Genomic DNA, 19,992 nt, shown 5'->3' with positions numbered 1-19,992 from the left:
TACTCAAAGTGACTTTAAAGTGAGGCCATGACAGTAATGCCTCCAACTTAAGTATGTACATATATTTCAGGATGTGGTGCATCCCTGGGAACAATAACTTTTGATCTGAAATTTACTGTTTTAGAAATATAGCTTTTGCAAAAAAAAGTGGTCTCTTGGCACAACTTGCCCCCAGTGCAGGGTAAGTTGTGCCTTTGGGTAGAATACGTTGGGGTAAATTGTGCCAGAGATTGTTGAAGATTATTGAAGTAAAACAGAACATTTTAGTCTCACAAACTGTAGTGCTGTATAAAAGCAAGACAAATATGATATAAAATTAATCATTTAAGGTTTATTAGATATCGTCACCCTATTAAACTAATGGCATAAGTCATATTTTCTAGTTTTTTGGGAAAACATAAAAAATGTAAATACTCAATATTGATATCTGTGAATCATTTCAGGCAACAAGGCTTTGGCAATAGATGCCTGTTGACATACATAGAATGCTGTCTGTCAATTATGTAACATATACGAATAAAGTGATTTAGGCCAATTTCTGAACATCCCATTGTGACTTAGGCCACTTAAAAACTGAATAAAACTGCTCTTTAATAGCATAGTGCAAACTCTAAACTGAAATCAGTGTTAGCTAAATTAAACAAATGGCAGGTTAATCAAACACTGACGAGGCCCATCTCCTCACTTCTCCAGCTGTTCTTGGCCCTTCTTTGCTGGGTTCTAGGTGTGTAGGTCTCCATGTGTGGTTGTGTGAATTTGTGAGGGTGGGTGTGTCGGTGTGTGTCTTGGGTTTGTGGGTCTGGGTGAGAGGGTGTGTGGGTTAGGGTCTGGGTCTGTTGGTCTGGGATTTGTGTCTCTGGGTGTGTGGGTCTGGATTTGTGGGTATTAGGGTCTGGTTGTGTGGTTGTCAGGGTTCAGGTGTGTCTGTGGCTCTGGGTTTGTGGGTGTGCCACTGGCACAACTTAACCCAGGCCCTTTGGCACAAATCACTCCAGTCCCACTATTTTGAAAAACTAGCATGATCCAGCAGTTTAGAGCTAACATCATGCTAACTGTATAGACTCATTGTGTAGCCTAATAAAGCACTAAAACATGTGTGAAATGTTTTCAGACTTGTCCATAATTGTTCAGACATAACAATCAAAAAACCTTGACCATAGAAATTTTACTTTGAAAGGCAAAAATCAGTTTTTTGAGCTTAAACGTGCTTACCTCTAATTTCATGTGTCCCTCTTTTATGCAGGATGAGTTAAATGGATGGCTCTTCAAAAATATGTGGTCACATGACCAACTTCTTCTATGGTTTTCTATAAACAAGGGGTGGCACTACTTCCCTGTTGGCACAGATCACCCCACTCTCCCCTACTGTGCAGAACTTTTAGGAATGTTTGGCCTAGGGTCCCGTCCAGATGGGTAGGAGGGTTCCCATCAGCCCCTGGTCCTGCTGTGGATGTCCCAAGGGCCTGAATAAGTGGAGTTGTCATTAGAGAGAATCCAGGCTCAGGTTCCTCCCTCAGTTTGCTTCACTTTCAACAGCAGTAGCTCCGTCCACTTCTTCTATCCAGTCTGTGTAATAAACTGTGGTGTTGATCAGCAGTGAGCATGACGAGCCTCTGTCAGACAGAGTTCAAGTCTCAATCATGACAGAAATATCAATCTGACATCAGGATTGAAAAGAACAGATTTAATGCTCTGTTGTGTGATCATCATCATCTTTTCAATTCAACATCTTTAGAGAGTTTTTCAAAAACCATTAGTGAGGACTGAACAGAGTTTACACAGCGCTCAAATCAAAAACAGCATCAGGTGTTCAAGCATAGGGTGACCAAACGTCCTGTTTTCCCCGGACATGTCCGGTTTTCAGGTCCTATCCTGGCCGTCCGTGCGTTTTTTTTTTATATAAAGTAATGAAGATGTCCTGGTTTTCATTGGGCCACTAAATTAACTGGCATAATAAAACATGTCGACCAGAGATTAATATTAATCCGTGTATTATGATTGTCGGTGCGCAGGAGAGAGCAGAGGAAGTCCACTGGTGCTGTGTCTCTTCAGTAAGATCATTTTCATTCAGTAGTACTGTCTGTTTTCAAACTGAAGCTTCTTCTGTCCTCATTTTAACAAGTTTCTTCAGTCTCTTCCTGTCCATGCTCTCCCACACTGGTGTTTTATGATGATCATTGTGATAGGTGTTGTCGGTCATCAGCGACCCTCACACACACCAATAACATGTTGAGATAATGTAATATCTACTGAAACTTGTCAAAACATGTCTGTTTTACTTGATCTTTAATGTCCTGCTGATGATAAAAACTGTCAAAAGAGCAGAAACAGAAAATCAAAGCTACAGAATGAGGTAGGGTGTAATGATGTTTCTAAGGGAGCTGCAGGTGTGAGACAGGGCCGGTTTTAGTCATTCTGAGGTCCAGGACAAAGATCAATATGAGACCTTCGTCCTTTAGCTAAAAATATCAATAATGAGTGGAAAAAATAGAAAACATCTCTTTATGTTAATAAAGCCACAGATCTACAGTAAATGTCCCAGTGTGAGAGATAAATACCCCAATAACCAACCTTAATTCATCAGCTCTTTGAAAAACATCTCACCGCTCAAACTAATTTTTTAACATGTCATTAGACCAGGAGGAACTTACATAAATAAAAAAGAATATATGTTCATTCTTAGTAACATCCTTTCCTCTAACCTCTATCTCACTTAATTACATAATAATCCAACAATTCACCGTTTCATTTTATTTCCACTGTGGATCAGCTGATCTGTGCATCTTCTTACATCCCTGGTTTTGGATTGTGACTCTGTCTAAAGTATTTTAAGACAATATGGACAACATGGCTATTTGGTAGAATAAGGCTGAGTTCCCCTGGTATAGGCTGTCTTCAGACAGAGGAATATCAGTGGCAGGCAGAAATAAAATGCATTAATTGGTATGTTTTTCAACATCTTTTTCATTATCTCACTCCACATATAGACCTTTAAATACCAACTCATAAACTCACTCAGACTGTTATTAGAAAAAAGAAAGACCTGCTGAAGGCTCAGGATAGGACGGTCGTCTAAGGAAAAGAGAATGAGCCAGATTATATGTCCTGATAAATGCTTTACAAATAATAATTAATTAATTATTTTAAGATGTACAGAAAAGATGTGGTGCACACTATATGCCAAGCATTACCTGCAACCCTTGGGGCTATGCCCGGCGTGATCTGAATTTGTGTCTTTGGTTATAGATAGTATTTGGTAATATAACAGTTTTCTATCCATTCAGAGGAGGCCTACTTTAAATGTATTGAAATTATAAGACATCTTTGAGTAAACTTCAAGTAACATTTAAGTTTCTCATTGCCAGACTGAGTGTCCTGGTTTTCAGTAATCAAAATATGGTCACCCTATTCAAACATCAACAAAGGTGTCACATTTCTCCTGTTGGAGCAGTTTTCAGCGTACAAAGCTCCACATTAGTTCAGGATCATTGAAGCTGTCAGATAAAGCTCGATCTGATGTTATTTCATCTGAAGTCATCAGGAATTTTCTCACATTTATTGTCCTGACAGCAGGCCTGATATGTGCCAAGACGTGAGTGTAGGCCTCTACTGAAATGTAACACACAACACATGACATAAAGTCCATGAAAAATAACCTGATAAGAGTTTTAAAAAGATAGAAGACGTCCCCTCCATCTGATTTAAGAACTTTATTTCATGTTAGGATTGTGCATGGATGTATTTTGAATCATCACAGACCATGTTGAGCTCAACAGTACTGCTGCACATCATCTGCAGGTTTAAACAGTGAGGAGAGCTCCTCACCACATTGACTCACTAGAACATCTATGAAACTACACTAAGGATTGTTGTTTGTTGTTTCTGTTTGGATTAGGACTATTTTTTAATCCCAGACGAAGATTGAACACTTTAATATGCAGACAAAGAGGAGAAAAACAAGTCCTGCGTGTCCCAGGCTGTGTCTGCTTCCACATCGCTGAAAATCTGTTTCACAGGGTTGCCAGGTCTGTGTGACAAAACCAGCCCAATGACTGATAAAACTAGCCCAAAAACAAGCCCAATGCTGAAATTGAAAATAATACAGTTAAAACCTCTGCCATACTGCGTATATTGCTTGAGTGCCTGCAGACATTCGGCTTCTCTGTGGGTGGCGTGTATGTCTGTGAGCCATGTTCCATGTTTTCCTGCCTCTCTGCAGGTTGTTTTAGTTGTACTTGAGTGTAAATAATAGAGTAGTTCCTCAGCTACAGATATTAAATACTCATACACAAGACACAGGGGCGCAACTACCTACTTTCTGAGGGGTATACAGATACATCACAGTGAAGCTTTTCAAAGAGCTGATGAATTATGGGTGTCTGGATATTTGTATTTCATATTTGGACATTTACTGTGGTTCTGTGACTTTGTTAACTTAAAGGGATGCTTTCTATTTTTTTCCTCTAATTTTTGATCCTTTTAGCTAAAGGGGGAGGGTCCCCATGTTTTTTCTTTGCCCTGGGCCTCCAAATGGCTTAAACCGGCCCTGCCTCACACCTGCAGCTCCCCCTCACCAATCTTTCTGCCAGTTTGTTGCTTCATTTTTCTGTTTCTGCCCTTTTGACAGTATTTATCATTAGTACGTTTAAGATCAAATAAAACACCCACGTTTGGACAAGTTTTATTCAGTTTTACATTATTTTAAGATGTGATCCGTGTGTGTTTGGCTCGTTGATGATGATGCGCATCACCAAAGTCATCATCAAATAAGAGTATGTGAGAGCATCGGCAGGAAATGACTGAAGAAATGTGTTAAAACGAGAGCATTAGAAGCTTCAACACAACACAGCACACCTTTATGAAGGTATTATGGACTAACGTCAGCGGACGTCCTCTGCGCTCTTTTACGCACATTCCTCCGTCCTGGGCGCACCCGACGGTAATAAAACACAAGTTTTCATTTGAATTTGGCAGTTAAAGTCTGTCTTCTTTGTGTGGACTTAGATTCTTGTTGCAGTCTTTAGGCTACTGCGGACAGTTTTCACCTTTATAGAGGATTTCGGGGGAATTTTATTTGTAAAGTAAGCCCTATAAGAGCCACGATTCAAATGAAAGCACCCGCGTGCTCGAGGGAGCGCCTATAGTGTGTGTGTGTGTGTGTGTGTGTGTGGGGGGTGAAGAAGGAGCGGAGGGGCGCCTAATCAGAGACGTGTCTCTGTTATTGATCATATCGTTTACACATGCGCAAACAGCTGTTAAATACAGAAAATGCCGACTCGAAATAATTTTACCCACATTGCTTTGGCGCTCCTATGCGCCGCATATAGCCTAGTGCATACCCACTTTTTGCGCCACTAACAAGACATAAAAATGGGTCTGCTCAACCCGCGGACAACAAAATCTACCCGCGGAAGTACGTTAAAAGTAGCCCAATTCCGCGGGAAAACCGCGGACCGGGCAACCCTGCAGTTTCAGTCAGTTCTACCCAGATACCGAGACGTCAAATTCCTATTGGCTGAGACAAAGGGTGAAGTCAGTGCCTCCTTCCTCTCCTCTCCTCATATAAGCGTTTGAACTCTAAGAGGATGCACACAAAGTGTGACTGAGTTTAGAAACAAACATAAAGATTGTAAATTAGTCAAAGCTGAAGAATCCACGGGTCACAATGAAGACTGTGATGTTTCTGACTCTCCTGGGATTATTCCTACATGACACGACGGCAGGTGAGTTCACATTCAATCAAGTCCATTTATCGTAGAGACAGAAATGTTTCATGTCTTTGTAAACGGAACATTTGAGCTTCATTTAATATCATCTGATTTTTAGTTTCAGGACTGAAGATTGTTGAATAGTTCAGAGTGAACATTAATATGAAGAGATGAGAGATTAATATCCTTCTAAGCCCCGGCAATTCATGTTTGTCCACCGTAGTGGACATGAGTCTGAGACCTGTAAGTCATGCATAATTTGTAGAATCTATCTAAATCCTGCTGTCCCCTTTAAGAAGACATCCTGGGCTCTCTTTAAAACCAAATTTGTGGGGGTGTGGCCAACACAGCACATGCACTGTTTTTTTCAAAATGGAGGAAATTTCAACTTTCATGTTTTATAGCAGCAAGTGGGATAAGTTGACCATTTTTTTGCAGATATTATGTTACTGTTGCTAAATATGAACTTTTTTCTTTAAGATCACAGTCTTGACTTCATTTTAGTAGATTTTTCAAAAGCCACAGTAATTTTACCCCTTTCAAAACACAATTTTTATTTGATGTCCATTGTAGTGGACATCGTGACTTACTACCCCCTATTTTTAATACATCAGGGAACACAGGGCTATAGATTCATTAAACACAGACCGATATATTTCAAGGGTTTATTTCTTTTGATTTTAATAAGCATGGCTTACAACCAATGAAAACACAAACTTCAGTATCTCAGAAAATTTGAATATGTCTTAAATCAATAAAATAGGATTTTTAACATAGAAATGTTGGACTATTGAAAAGTATGAACATGTACAGCACTCAGTATTTGTTTGGGGCTCATTTTGGATGAATTGCTGTAGCACTGCAGCATAGCATGGAGGCAATCAGTCTGTGGCACTGCTGAGGTGTTATGAAGCCCAGGTTTCTTTGATAGCGGCCTTCAGCTTGTCTGCGTTGCTGATCTGATGTCCCCATAGATTCTCTATGGGGTTCAGGTCTGAATCAAGCACAGTAACACCATGGTCATTGAAGCAGCTTTTGGTACCTTTGACAGTGTGGGCAGGTGTCAAGTCCTGCTGGAAAATGAAATCAGCATCTCCATAAAGCTTGTCAGCAGAAGGAAGGATGAAGGTCTCTAAAATGTCCTGGTAGATGGCTGAAAACACAGTGGACCAACACCAGCAGATGCCATGGCAGCCCAAATCATCACTGACTGTGGAAACTTCATACTGGACTTCAAGCAATGTGGATTCTGTGCCTCTCCACTCCTCCTCCAGACTCTGGGACCTTGATTTCCAAATGACGTGCAAAATGTACTTTGATCTGAGAAGAGGACTTGACCACTGAGACCACAACAGTCCAGTTCTTTTTCTCCACAGCCCAGGTAAGTAGCTTCTGACGTTGTCTCTGGTTCAAGATTGGCTTGATTCAAGGAATGTAACAGTTATAGTCCAGGTCCTGGATCCATTTCTACGTAGTGTCTCTTGAAGTCTTCAGCTGCAGTCCACTCCTTGAGAAGATCCCCATATTCGTTTCACAATCCTCTCTATCCTTTTATTTTCCACACTTTTTCCTTCCAACTTTCTATGAATATGCTTGGATACAGCACTCTGTGAGCAAGCAGCTTCTTTAGCAATGACCTTTTGTGGCTTACCCTCCTTGTGGAGGGTGTCAATGACTGTCTTCTGGACACCTGTCAAGTCTGCAGTCCTCGCCATGATTATGTAGCCTACTGACCCAGACTGAGAGACCATTTAAAGGCTCAGGAAACCTTTGCAGGTGTTTGGAGTTCATTATTAGAGTTCATTAAATCTCCAGTATTAAACTTTTTCACAATATTCTAATTTTCTGAGACACTGAATTTTGGGTTTTCATTAGCTATAATCCATAATCATTAACAGTGAAAGAAATAAAAACTTGATGAATCTGTAGATATGAGTTAAGCTTTTTGAATTTAATTACTAAAATAAATCAACTTTTTGATGATATTATTTACTGAGATGCACCTGTATGTGCAACATGAAGAGTTTTTCTGCCATGAGTTTGAGTATTCTTGGATGGTCTGCTAAGTTTACATTTTTGTTCAAATGTTTATTGTGGGAAGTACCAGTAAGAATATTCCAGTAACTATCTGCCCTTAGTCAAATATGTGTACATTGTAGCCCTGATTGCTAGCTGGCATCTTTCCATCATTTCACACAGAACATTGACAATTGAAATGTGCTGATTTCCTCCTTTATACAAAGTAAAATGCATTCAGATGTGTTTTCTCCATTTAACTGTCTTATTCTGCTTTAATCTTTGTGAAATGAAAAGAATGTTTGAAAGAAATCCACATGAAAATGAATTCAGTATCAAAACATTACATCACTATATTCTGTATCAAGCAAGACCCGATGTCCACTACAGTGGACAGTCCATAAAAACATAAAAAAACAATGTTTTTGAAAAAAAAATTTGCAACATGTTTCTCTCAACCACAATTCTTAAACTATCATGAAAACATCCACAAAGCAAAACTTTTTTTCCCCTGGGTCTCAGGAGGATATAGAAATGTTAATTCATTGATTTTGATCATGATCGTTATTTAGTTTTGATTTTGTCTCTAATGGTAATAAACATTCACAGTCATTAAATTTCATCTTGTTTTAAACTCAAATATCTGCACAAACATTGTTCTATTTTTAAAAAGTCAAGTTGAACCGTGTTGTCCAGATAATCCTGATCTTTGTGAATGTTTGTGTTTTGGTTTGGTCAGATCTCATCACACAGCAGCTATTAAATGTGATTGATGTCAAATATCAGAGCGTTTAGTAGATCTACACAGATAGATCTGCTGACATCAGCTTTGTGAGGAGATTTTGGGGTCTGCATTGATGTTATAACTGTTGGTCACTCAAACTCAGGAGACAACTGATGTCCACTTTTAGGTTTTAATCTTCACAGAAGAAAAGACGTGGAGCACCGTGAAAACTGAAATTATAAACAATGTACAGTTTAAAACAATATACGACATACAGACAACTTAAAACTCATAAACAATAAAACAAACAACATTTACCGTGTTCGCCTGAAAACCAACAGAAAAAGGGAACAAAAGGACAGCGGGAGTTTACTCTTCTCCATGGCAACCCGCGAATCTCTCTCCGTCCTAGCTTGCTTCCGGTAACACCATTAAACTTTATTTACAGGACGAACACGGACAAATAAATAAAATAATAACTTGACTTATAACATTATAAATATTAACAAAGTAAAAATTTCTTGACTGAAAACAAAAATTAATCTAGCAACCCTGTAAATTAAATTTATGTATTTTGCCTTTTATGTTGCCATGACAACCCAAAACAACTGACAGCGTCAGCTACAGATGTTGTTGGATTTGTAACAGGACGCAGTAAATTATGAGTAAAATGATTGAGAAGCGCTGTGTTGATTCCAGTTTGTCCACCAGAGAGCCGTCACAAGTTTATTCCTGAGCGGAAGTGTCAGCGCTCAGTTTGGATTTTAGTCACCAAAATAAAATGTTTGAATGTCTGAAAAAATCAACTTTGACACCAGCCTCAAAAATTCAGGATTGATAAAGCTACAATGTTTGAGTGTTTCATTAACAGGGGTAGATTTATTCTTGATCATTTATGAAACATAAGCAGAAGTTTTAAAAAACAGTAATTATTTTATTTGTATAATTTATTATAATGATGTGTTTTATGCCATTTATCAGTCTTGTTGTTTTTAATAAAGAGAAGTTAATTTTCAAAAGTGATCTGCATGTATTCAGAAACCATATAGTATTGTTGGGTTAATGTTTTTAATGAAATGTCCAATACTAAAAATCATCAGCAGAAAGTTTCCTCTCTTTAAACTTTAATTATTTGTGGCTCTGGTTCTCACCTGGTGGGTCAGGACTAAGACTGGGAAATTCATTTAAAGTCAGACTAAATCACAATATGTCCTGCAATTTTAAAATCACAGAAGGTGAAATATTTCCTGACCTGATATTTGTATCAAAATACACGTGCCTTTTTTTTCCCAGAATCATCTGCAAAAAATCCAGCTTATCTTGTTTTTGTAGATTTTTTTTTGTTGATGACAATGAGAATGACATAAAAGTGATCATTACTTCATTTCATCAATTTATATTTAATTTGCAATATGAGTTGAAATAATCACAATGGGACATTTTTAAAACACATTCCTCATTAGTTTAATCTATTGAAATTGTGATGCTTTTAATATTAGTTGTTTATTGATAACATTTGTTGAAGAGATACATAGGATGAGGCACTAAGAATAATCCAAATTTGATTTTTTCCTGAATCATCCATCCCAAATCAGGACCCAAAAGTGGGTCACAGATCTCTTTCCAGTGTGTCGTGATCGTGTACTAATAAAAAATGTGTCAAAAGTCGATGTACAGAAGCCCTAAGTGGACACACAGGAAATTCAAACTTGCATTTTTTAGGTTTTCTTATGATGATGAGTAAATTTCAGTATTTGTCTCAAGATTTACTCTTATTTATGTCCTCTTCTTTACACAACAAAGCTGTTTTTTCCCCAAGATAAGGAGAAAATTCCCCCAAAATGTCCCAAATTTCCATGCTGTCTCAGAAAATTGAAGTAAAATAAGGTGTATGCATGCACGTCCCAAAGGTATCTTAAAGGTGTTTGTTTTGTCCTGTCTCTTTGCAGTTTAGACCCCAAACGGAAGAAAACATAACTGAACAATGTTTTTTATTTCATAAATTCAAGTGGTTGGAAATTAAAAAATATTAGTGTCATGATTTCTCTGAAGGAGCTGGTGGTGGGTCGTGATGCTCTAATGAGTTTCAGCATTTAATGAGTGTGAAGAGATTATTAGATTGTGTTGAATGTTGTTTAAATCTGATGGATAATAACATTGTTCAATGATGAATAAAAGTGTGAAATAAAACTGAACTGATGAAAACATTTTCTTCTTACAGTGACTCACTCTCTGCAGTATTTCTACACGGCATCGTCTGGAGTCCCAAACTTCCCAGAGTTTGTGGCTGTTGGGATGGTGGATGATTTTCAGATAGATTACTATGACAGTAACATCAAGAAGGATGTACCCAAACAGGACTGGATGAACAAAGTCACAGAAAGAAAAGCAGACTACTGGGAGGGGGAGACTGTAAAGTGTCAGGGTACCCAGCAGGCCTTCAAAGCCAACATTGACACTGCAAAGCAGCGCTTCAACCAAACTGGAGGTGAGTTTGTGTTTGTCTTTAGTTTTATTTGAGTGTAAACACATTTGAACTCTCAGAGTCAGGAGTGTGTTTTCTCCCCATGCTTGAATCAGTCTGATGAAGTCTTTTCTCTGAAACAAACAGTGGGACTGAACAGAAACATGAGAGAGACTCAGACTCCTGGATGCTGCTGTACTGCTCTGATTGAGTGTTTGTGTCCATCCCATAATAATCCCCAGAGATTGTGAAGACTTGATCTCCACTAGATGACATGAGAATAAGTGGAGTGAAGTGTCCACAGTGAGGCTGGTCCATATTTCCTGTCCTTTTGAAAAGCTGATGATCACAGCAGCTTAAACAACACACAGCTGATAGAGCAACATTACTGGCTGGTTTGTCAAAGTGAGGAGCAGGACCCTGAATGGGACACAGGGTGCTTGTGCTGGGTCCTCACATGAGAGGAGGAGCAGCATGTTTTGATGAAGCTGAGTGACAGGACGACATGATAAATGTCACATTGAGATGAGACGTTTAAAGAGTTGAAGAGCACGACTCTACTGTACTGACTGTGTCCATAATCAATATAAAATAGAAGTGATCAAATCTATGAGAAGAACAAGTGCAGATTAGATTAGACTAGATGAAGTCCACCACTGTGTGTCTATGTCACAGTCAGGATGTAAAATAATGACAGACTGTTGTGTGTTAGGCAGAAAAAGAGGCAGTTTAAAGATTGAATGAGTTCATGAGACGTTGTTATGGAGCGGTTTGACTTTGAACAGATGAAAGCATGTCATGATTGATAAAACTAGAGTCAGAACATAATCAATAATGACAGACAGGAGGAGTTTGAGCTGTAAATATTGATCAGAAAACATATTTGATGAGATGAAGTCAACTGTACTGATTTCCAGTGTCCATCCCATAATATACATGTATAGATTAAATCTAGATTACAGTAGATTAATTGAACTTTACCAGTGTTTGTGTGACAGAATTAATAATCTGTTTTCTATGATTGTAGATTAAATCCAGCTCAGTGTTCTCATGTAACAAATGAAAAAGTTCACCCCAGTCTTTGTTGACCTTTTAAAATAATCAAATGTTTGATGAATAAATCCAAATAATTGTCTAATGAAAGAATCTTTAGTGTGAGCTCTTAATAAAAAGTCTTAGTCCAGATTAGATGAGATTATCTCCACTGTTCTGACCTGAGTGTTGGTCCGTCCTCTCAGGCAGCATCAAACAAACATCTGCAGCAGGAAACAGCTGTTGTTAGTGTTGAATGATTGACAGATGGATGAAGCAATCAGGACGCAGACGTCCTCCCAGTCTCCATAATGGTGGTGCTGGTCTGTGCCTTATTGTGAGCAGCTGCAGTAACACACTGCTGAACACTGTGAGGGCCGAGCAGCACCAGTCTACACACTGATCCTGGACCCAGACTCTCCTTCAGTGGAAACTTGTAGATCAGCTCAGGACAGTGGGGTGTGGAGTTTGTCCCAGGACGAGGGAAATGTTGGACTGATCCACAGAGAGTGGATGTTCAGTCCGGGATCAGTTTAATCTGATGGTCGCCATGGAAACTCAGTGTTTGTGTTTGAGAAAGAAGAGTATTGAACTGTGAAGATGTGAAATCAGCTGATCATGAAGACTGAGCTGTGATCTCACTCTGCTTCACTGACCTCTCTCTCTCTCTCTCTCTCAGGTATCCACATTTTCCAGAACATGTACGGCTGTGAGTGGGACGATGAGACTGAAGACATCAATGGTTTTGATCAGTTTGGTTATGATGGAGAAGACTTTGTCTCGCTGGACTTTAAGACAATGACCTATGTAGCTCCTACACCTCGGGCTGTCTTCACCAAACACAAGTGGAATAATGACAAGGCTTGGTTAGAGAATAATAGGAATTACCTCACCCAGATTTGCGTTGACTGGCTGAAGAAGTATGTGGACTATGGAACGAGCTCTCTGATGAGAACAGGTATCAGATGACCTGATGTAGTTTTATTTTGACAGTGTCCACACATTTCCTTGATTTTTTAATCCTCTGACATCACAGTAAATATTTCACACATTTCTCTTCTTTCATGCTCTCTCTTCATCTCTCTGCTTCCCCTCACTTATTCCTACATTTTCTCTCTCTTTCTCTCTGCTGCATATCTGACTTTTTCAACATTTTCTCTCTTTTTATTGTTATATTTCTCTGTTCTCTTCCACCTTTCCAGTATAACTCAGCCTCCCTCATTTCTCTACTTGTGTCTTTGTCCCCTCTGCTCCCTCCTCTTTTCTTTATTCAGAGATATTAATTTAATGATGTTTATTAGAATGACATCTATACTCTCTATGTAGTCTTTGTGTTACTGAGGCGTTTAAATCCATGACATCAAACAGGAATAGTGATAGTAAATAAGAGTAAATAATGATGAAGAAAGTCTAAACAGTTGGGTCCGTCTCTCTCTCTCCCTGATTTTGTCCTCTATCCTCTGTCCTATCCAAATAAAGACATAAAGCTCCACAATAATGTTAAATGAGAGAAGGTCTAAACGGTCTTTCTGTGTGCTCTCCAGACCTCCCCACAGTGTCTCTCCTCCAGAAGTCTCCCTCCTCTCGGATCACCTGCCACGCTACAGGTTTCTACCCCAACAGAGCCGTGATGTTCTGGAGGAAAGATGGAGAGGAGCTTCAGGAGGACGTGGACGTTGGGGAGATCCTCCCCAACCCCGACGGATCCTTCCAGATGAGTGCTGACCTGGAACTTCCCTCTGGAGACTGGGAGAAGTACGATTGTGTGTTTCAGCTGTCTGGTGTGAAGGAGGACATCGTCACCAGACTGGAGAAAAGAGAGATCAAAACCAACCACGGTAAGACCTGGATCAGACGTGATGAAAGAGGGAATTTTACTGTAACAGTCGTGTGCTGGATGAGAAGTTTTATCTCACAGACTTTTCAGATTTGATGTGTTTTTATAAAAGAGTTTAGTTTATTGGAGAATTGTTTATAATCAGTTTTCTTTTCTTTGTACTGATTGAAAAATAAGTGTGAATATGTTTGTCAAAGCTCTCATGGTGCTAAACATCAACATGTTTTCAAGAAAGCAGCGTTCAGATAAAGCGAGACAACAGGACTAGAAAATGAGCTCAAACATAGATGGAGGTTTTATTTACAGACACGTCAGGATGAAAATTCACATCATCAGGACAAACAGAGTTTATTTCCAGGATGATGGTCTGCAGATGTTCTCCTCCTCTAACCTGCTTCATCGTCACAGGTTGTAACTGTGGTTTATTGATTTCTGATCAACAGTGGATAACACGATCATCGGCATTGGCATCGCTGTGGGTGTTCTTCTCGCTGTCATCATCGCTGGCATTGGATTCCTGATTTACAAGAAGAGAGCACGTAAGAGACACAAACTTTGTCCTGTTTGTTTTTAAAGTGATTAAATTTAAGACTTTGAGTTGGTTTCTTTTTCAGGATGTTAAAGAGAAGCAAATTTAATCTCAGTTTGATTGAGTACAGTTTGGTTTGTTTTGGTACAATACAGCTCAGAATAGTTTGTGTTTCCACAGACACTCGTATCCTCACTTGGTGGGAGCAGCAGAAAGTTCAGGCTCGTGACAAATCAGTGGGGAGTTATCAGTAAACAGCTTTATTTCAGCTGAACAGTGCTGTCTTTTTAATAACTCCATCTTAAATATGTGAACCGCGGTCAGTCCAGACCCTCAGCTGATGGAATATATTTATAGAAATGTTTGGAGTCGTAACCGTACATTAAAGACTCTCTAAAGTGAAAATGAATCTGTATTTAGGTTTTTTTGTATGATGTATTAAAACATCTCTAAGTTTATAAAATTAAGCTTCAAAATCTTGAATAATGAGGCAGTAAAATCTGCTCCAGGATGGTGTGGGCGTGTCTGTTGAATGAGCTGGAGCCACGCCCACTCAGGAGAAATACGATCCTCTCAGATTTAAGAAATGTTACAATCTGAATGTTGACCTGATGATCAGAGCACAGCTGCCTGGCTCTGTGCCAAAGAAGATAAAAGGTCAGTTTACTGGCTCAAATCTCTGTTATGATGCTTTAAATCAAACTCAGTCACAGCAGGGGCCGGATACTGGATTCAGGATTAACCTGAGGGCCTAACAGGGTCACCTTTTTAACCATAAACTATCACCCAGGTTTCAGCACTGCTGATAAATGATTCTGACATTAAAAACGTTAAAAAAGATAAGTTTAAAGGCTCACAATCTGAGAAAAGTCAATTTATTAGTTCAAAAAGGTCAGAACATGATATTAAAATTGAAAAATAATGTTTTTTTAATAGCAAATATATTTGAAAGAAGTCAAAATCATGAGTTTTAAAGGTCAAAATATGAAATAAAATTTGTAATCATGAAATTAAAAGTCAAAATATGATTCAAAATTTTAAATTGTGAGTCTAAAATGTCAAACTATGGGATTATGAAGTCAAAGTTTGGAGTTGAAAATATAAGATAAAATACAAAATAATTGGTTAAAAGGGTCAAAATATCACTTTAAAATTAGAATTCTGAATCTTAAAGCTCAAAGTATTAAATGAGATGTCAAAATTATGAGTTGAAATGCTCAAAGTATGAAATTAAAAGTCAAAATCCTAAGTTTGAGTCCTAATTGTGAGATACTAAATTGAAAATGTGAAATTAAAACACAAATTAATTTCTTTTCCCACATTCCTGACTTCTTATTGTGACTTAACAAGGATATCTTAAATCATCAAGGATAAGTTAATATTTTTATACTTGAGGAAATCTGCAGACCTCAAACTGATGGGCCAGTTATAACAGAAATATGAGATTATCTTGTGAGCCGGATTTGACCCCAAGCCTTGAGTTTGACACCTGTGCTTAAAATGATCCTTAGACCACTGTGGCTGATAGATTTGGCAAATTTACCTCACAATGAAAAAAAAAACGGCATTTGACTGACTGTTAACTTTCAGTAAAGGCAGAGACATCAGCTAACAACAGACTGTAGTGAGATGAACTGCTCTGTGGTTTTATATTGTAGTGTTAGAGGGGTGGGGTCAATTCCCTGCTGTAGGCTCGTGACATCATGAGCCCCACATGAAACCCAGCCAGGACAGAGGTGAAAAACTTTGTAATAGTCCAAATTCAGAATTCAGTCACATGTAGATCTCAGTGTTTTCACATGTTTACAGCAACCATACTCCAACATTTGTAGTGTGTACAGACAAAAACTTTGGATTTCACTTTACAGGGTCGTTAATAAAACCACAAGATGAATCTGGGCTGTTCCAGTAGATAACACAAACATTTATTTAGTGATGAATATAATCTGAATTCAACTCTATTCTCCTTCCTCTGACCTCAAAGGAAAATGAAGAACTTAAATTTCAAATAATAATGTCAAATGATATATAAGTAGACAAGTAATCGAATGACAGTGGATTATGTTTTATAGCTGTACATGAAGTCCTGTGATGTCAGATTAACACGGCTGGTTTTATAGGGAGAGACTAAAAATACTGTCAAGTCCATCAGTATTCATCCCAGATTAAATAAAGCAGAGTTTGTAAATTCACGTCATTCCTATTTGGTTAAATCCTGATGTTATTTCTGTGAATACACTACACTATAGCACTTTATACGCTATAATCTAAAAGTTGAGAGCCATACTGTGTGAATTTGTCCCATTAAAACTAAACTAAAGGTTTATCTGGTGTTAAAATCAAACCAGATTAAGTTTCACAAACAGATTTAACAACCACAGAGCGATCTTTTCACAGGTTAGCTAAAGTAAAAATAAGAGAATAAATCCCTGAAATACAGAGAAACAACTGATCTAAAGCTTCACATGAACAAAACTTTGACATGAATTCAGTTTCACATCCATCACTGATGAACCGGGTTAATGTGTGTCTTCAGGCTCTGATGGTGTTTTTCAAATCAGGTCCACATAAACGTCAGGAAACCTGATTTGTGGCCACATATAAATATCCACGGTCCAGGAAACAGTATGGATCTCTGTTAGGTCCAAATATCCCTGATTTAAGAGGATATGAGTGTTTTTTCTCCTGTTTTCACCCACTCCTCTCAGAGCAGACAGATGTGTGGGTCTGTAATTTGGGACTCTTTTCAACTTTTTTTAATGGAAACACTAATAAACTCGTACCATACTGTACCAAACTGACCTGCTCAGTGGAAACGACCTGTTGGCTCATGGCGACATGCAGAAAGTCGACTCAGCTGCCAAACTTTGTGGGTGTGTTAGCGCTGCAGCAGGATGATGACAGGGAGTGGAGAAAGAAAGCGTGTCAAATCTAAACTAAAGAAAAATGTTTTATTGATGTTTGATCAGGTAGATGAGCGGATCATAACAGGAAATCAGTGACACAGGCTAGAAATGTCAAATGTTCCATCAATAATGTTTTTCTCTGATTTCTGTTTCAGCCAAACGCCCTCCATCTCGTAAGTAGATCCTGATTTGTGTTTAATCAGAGCTGAAATGAATTGTGTTGATGAGAAGGGTTTCTGGAGAGTTCTCTGTTGTAAACGACAGTCTCAGCTCAGAGTTTGATCCATGTTAACGTTGTTCTTCTGACCTTACAGCCGCCAGCGACTCTGGTGTGGAACAAAGCATGCTTCCCAATCCATCATCCTAAAAGACAAAGACACCAGCCTGAACTCAGTAAGTTTCTTTATTTCAGTCTAGAATTGAGCTGATTTTATTGCTGATTTTAAAAACAGTCCAAAGAAACCTGAGATTGTTCCTTTATTATTGACACATTTAGTCTGATAGAAAATCTTTGACTTTATTGATATTATACAGGAAAGTGAGACTTGTATTTAAAGTTTACAGAGATGATTAAAATAAATGCACTTAAATGAACAAATCCTGGTTAGTTCAGACCTCAGTGTTAACGTGTGGATTTATAAATACTGTTCAATAAAGTTCTCATAGAGTTTTTCTTTCTTAATTCTCTGTTTGATTCTCTTCTCTGTCTTTTTTCTGCAGGTTTATGGAGACATTTTGCACTGAAGCAATGAGCAGATGTAGAAATTTCTCTGGTGCTTCATTTGCTCTTCATCATTGAAGACATAAACTGATCAGTGAAGAATTTGATTTTTGATTTTTGATTTGATTCTTATTGATTGAAAAAACAAAGAAAACAAGTTTGAAAATGTGTTGACAAATTCATTAGAAATCATCTCAAACATGAAGGTTGACATTTGATAGTTTTGGATTAAAAATAGGTTTCTCATGTGACAAAAAGAGTGAAAAAATACTAAAATATAGTTTAGTGCTGATTTTTGTTGTCACCTAAAGAGAAGTGAAACTAGATGAATTTGTGATCACATCACAGCGCTCTTTAAACATTCATAACAGAAACGTGTGAGTTGATTTAAACAAATCCATCATAGTGTGTGTTAAATCCGTCTGGTGTTGGGAGCTTTGTGCTAAAATAAATGTTTGTAATAAAGATGTTAATATTCATACATAACCACACAGCACAGACATGCCTTCACATTTTCTCATCTCTCCTCATACCATCCTGTTTTATTCTAATATGAACGACAAGAGTCCAGATTGTTGTCCAGCAGCATATTTGAGCTTTTTGATGTGGAGAAAGCCGTTCTTTGGTTCTCTGCTTGTTTGACCAAATGGAGCAACACAACAGATCAACATCACAAACATGAATTGTGAATTTAGCTCCCTAAATTGTGTGTTTGGAGCCCCAAAGCGTGCCAAGTGTGAGTGAAGATGGTGGTCTTCTCCACTGATAAACTGTCCTCCATTGATCCTCTGATGTGAAATCAGTTTGACTCCAGGTTCCTGTGAGTTTTGGAAGGACTTCTTCAATAGTTTCTAATTCATTGGACAGAGGTTTGAGCCTGATTACTACTCCATTTATAAATGAAGGCTAAAAGAAACTTCCAGAAAATGTCTGATTCAATCAAACATAACAGCAACATGAGCAATGAGAGCGTCAGTCTTCAAATAAAAGCCCATCAGAGTTGAAGGCTCAGTCTCTTACTAGCCTGGTGTTAGTGGACATTTGAAATGCAAAGGCAGGCCTCAGTTAGAGAGCCCTTTGGGTTTAGTGTTTAAATAGCAGGCAGATGAAAATCAAGAGACTTTTGTTCACAGGTAAATCTTCTTTCTGCTGTCAGTTCAACAGTTGATAGTCTTTGGCGTCTTTCTAGTGTCTGAGTTGAGTTTGAAAACAGTTGAATGTTGGTCTAATGTTGATGACTTTCCCATATAAAGGCAGAGTCATTTCATAGATGGAGCTTAATAAAAGCCCGGGCTGTTGATTGAAGTTTTGCCTCTGTTGTATCTCTGGACTCACACTCACACAATACACACCTTACACACATTTGTTTTCCAGTTCAAGTTGTAAATATTTCTGCTTATTTCTGTCACATTCATGAAATGTATTGTTTGAAAGCAGGATCAAGTGAACTGTAATAAGTTTGTTTTTTCATGATGAATTGTGACTCCTTTGTCTTTCCTTCATTAATATCTCTGTTTTCCTTCAGTTTAAAGGCTTCAGAGGGATGAATTGAACTGATGTGTTGATGCATTTTTATTTGCACTGAGACTTTAAAGGGCTGTGGGATGTGAAATTTTCTATCAGAGCTTGCTGCAGGTATTTGTCTTTTTCTGTTTAGGAAGATTTTGTGTTTTATTTTTAGCTGTAAACTAATCAAGTGTGACATCTTTGCTGAAAATCATTGATTGTGTTTGGAAATGTTTAAATTCTCGATAAAGTGGCCTTGATTTGGTTTATTTTTGTATTTGAATTTTGTGTTGATTAAAGCCCCTAAAAATCTTCATGTGTGTTTTTGTGATCTCTTATTGATTGAAAGAGTGCAGTTCTGACTTAAAGCAACAAGTTTTGCATAAACTGGTAGGACCAGTGATGGACTGGCCATCAGGAATTAGGGCAAATGTCAGCTATGAGCCGTTTGGACCAATCAGAATGGATCATCACTCCACTGAACACTGAAAATGAGTTTTAAAAATGCTAATAATACTTATTTGCTATTTAAAATGATTTAGAAAGTGT

General features: G+C 38.1%; 1 protein-coding gene across 1 annotated transcript; it reads left to right on the top strand.

Annotated features, from left to right (window-relative positions):
* Positions 1-5,581: 5,581 nt before the first annotated feature.
* LOC121506629 (class I histocompatibility antigen, F10 alpha chain-like) lies at positions 5,582-19,757 on the top strand. Its single transcript, XM_041782446.1, has 8 exons — positions 5,582-5,723; positions 10,670-10,936; positions 12,624-12,902; positions 13,489-13,782; positions 14,225-14,320; positions 17,372-17,389; positions 17,531-17,609; positions 17,937-19,757. Exons 1-7 carry the CDS (start codon positions 5,666-5,668, stop codon positions 17,581-17,583), a joined length of 1,065 nt encoding a protein of 354 aa, XP_041638380.1. The 5' UTR covers positions 5,582-5,665; the 3' UTR covers positions 17,584-17,609; positions 17,937-19,757.
* Positions 19,758-19,992: the final 235 nt, after the last annotated feature.

This window comes from Cheilinus undulatus, unplaced genomic scaffold, assembly GCF_018320785.1.
Source record: "Cheilinus undulatus unplaced genomic scaffold, ASM1832078v1 Contig15, whole genome shotgun sequence".
Lineage (NCBI taxonomy): Eukaryota > Metazoa > Chordata > Actinopteri > Labriformes > Labridae > Cheilinus > Cheilinus undulatus.
The sequence above is the reverse complement of the archived record's forward strand: the minus strand, read 5'-3'. Positions and strand labels throughout refer to the sequence as shown.

Coding starts and splice junctions, on each gene's coding strand:
- LOC121506629 (XM_041782446.1), top strand. CDS start 5,666: ATGAAGACTGTGATGTTTCTGACTCTCCTGGGATTATTCCTACATGAC. Junction 10,937..12,623: donor GCGCTTCAACCAAACTGGAG/GTGAGTTTGTGT, acceptor TCTCTCTCTCAG/GTATCCACATTTTCCAGAAC. Junction 13,783..14,224: donor AGAGATCAAAACCAACCACG/GTAAGACCTGGA, acceptor TCTGATCAACAG/TGGATAACACGATCATCGGC.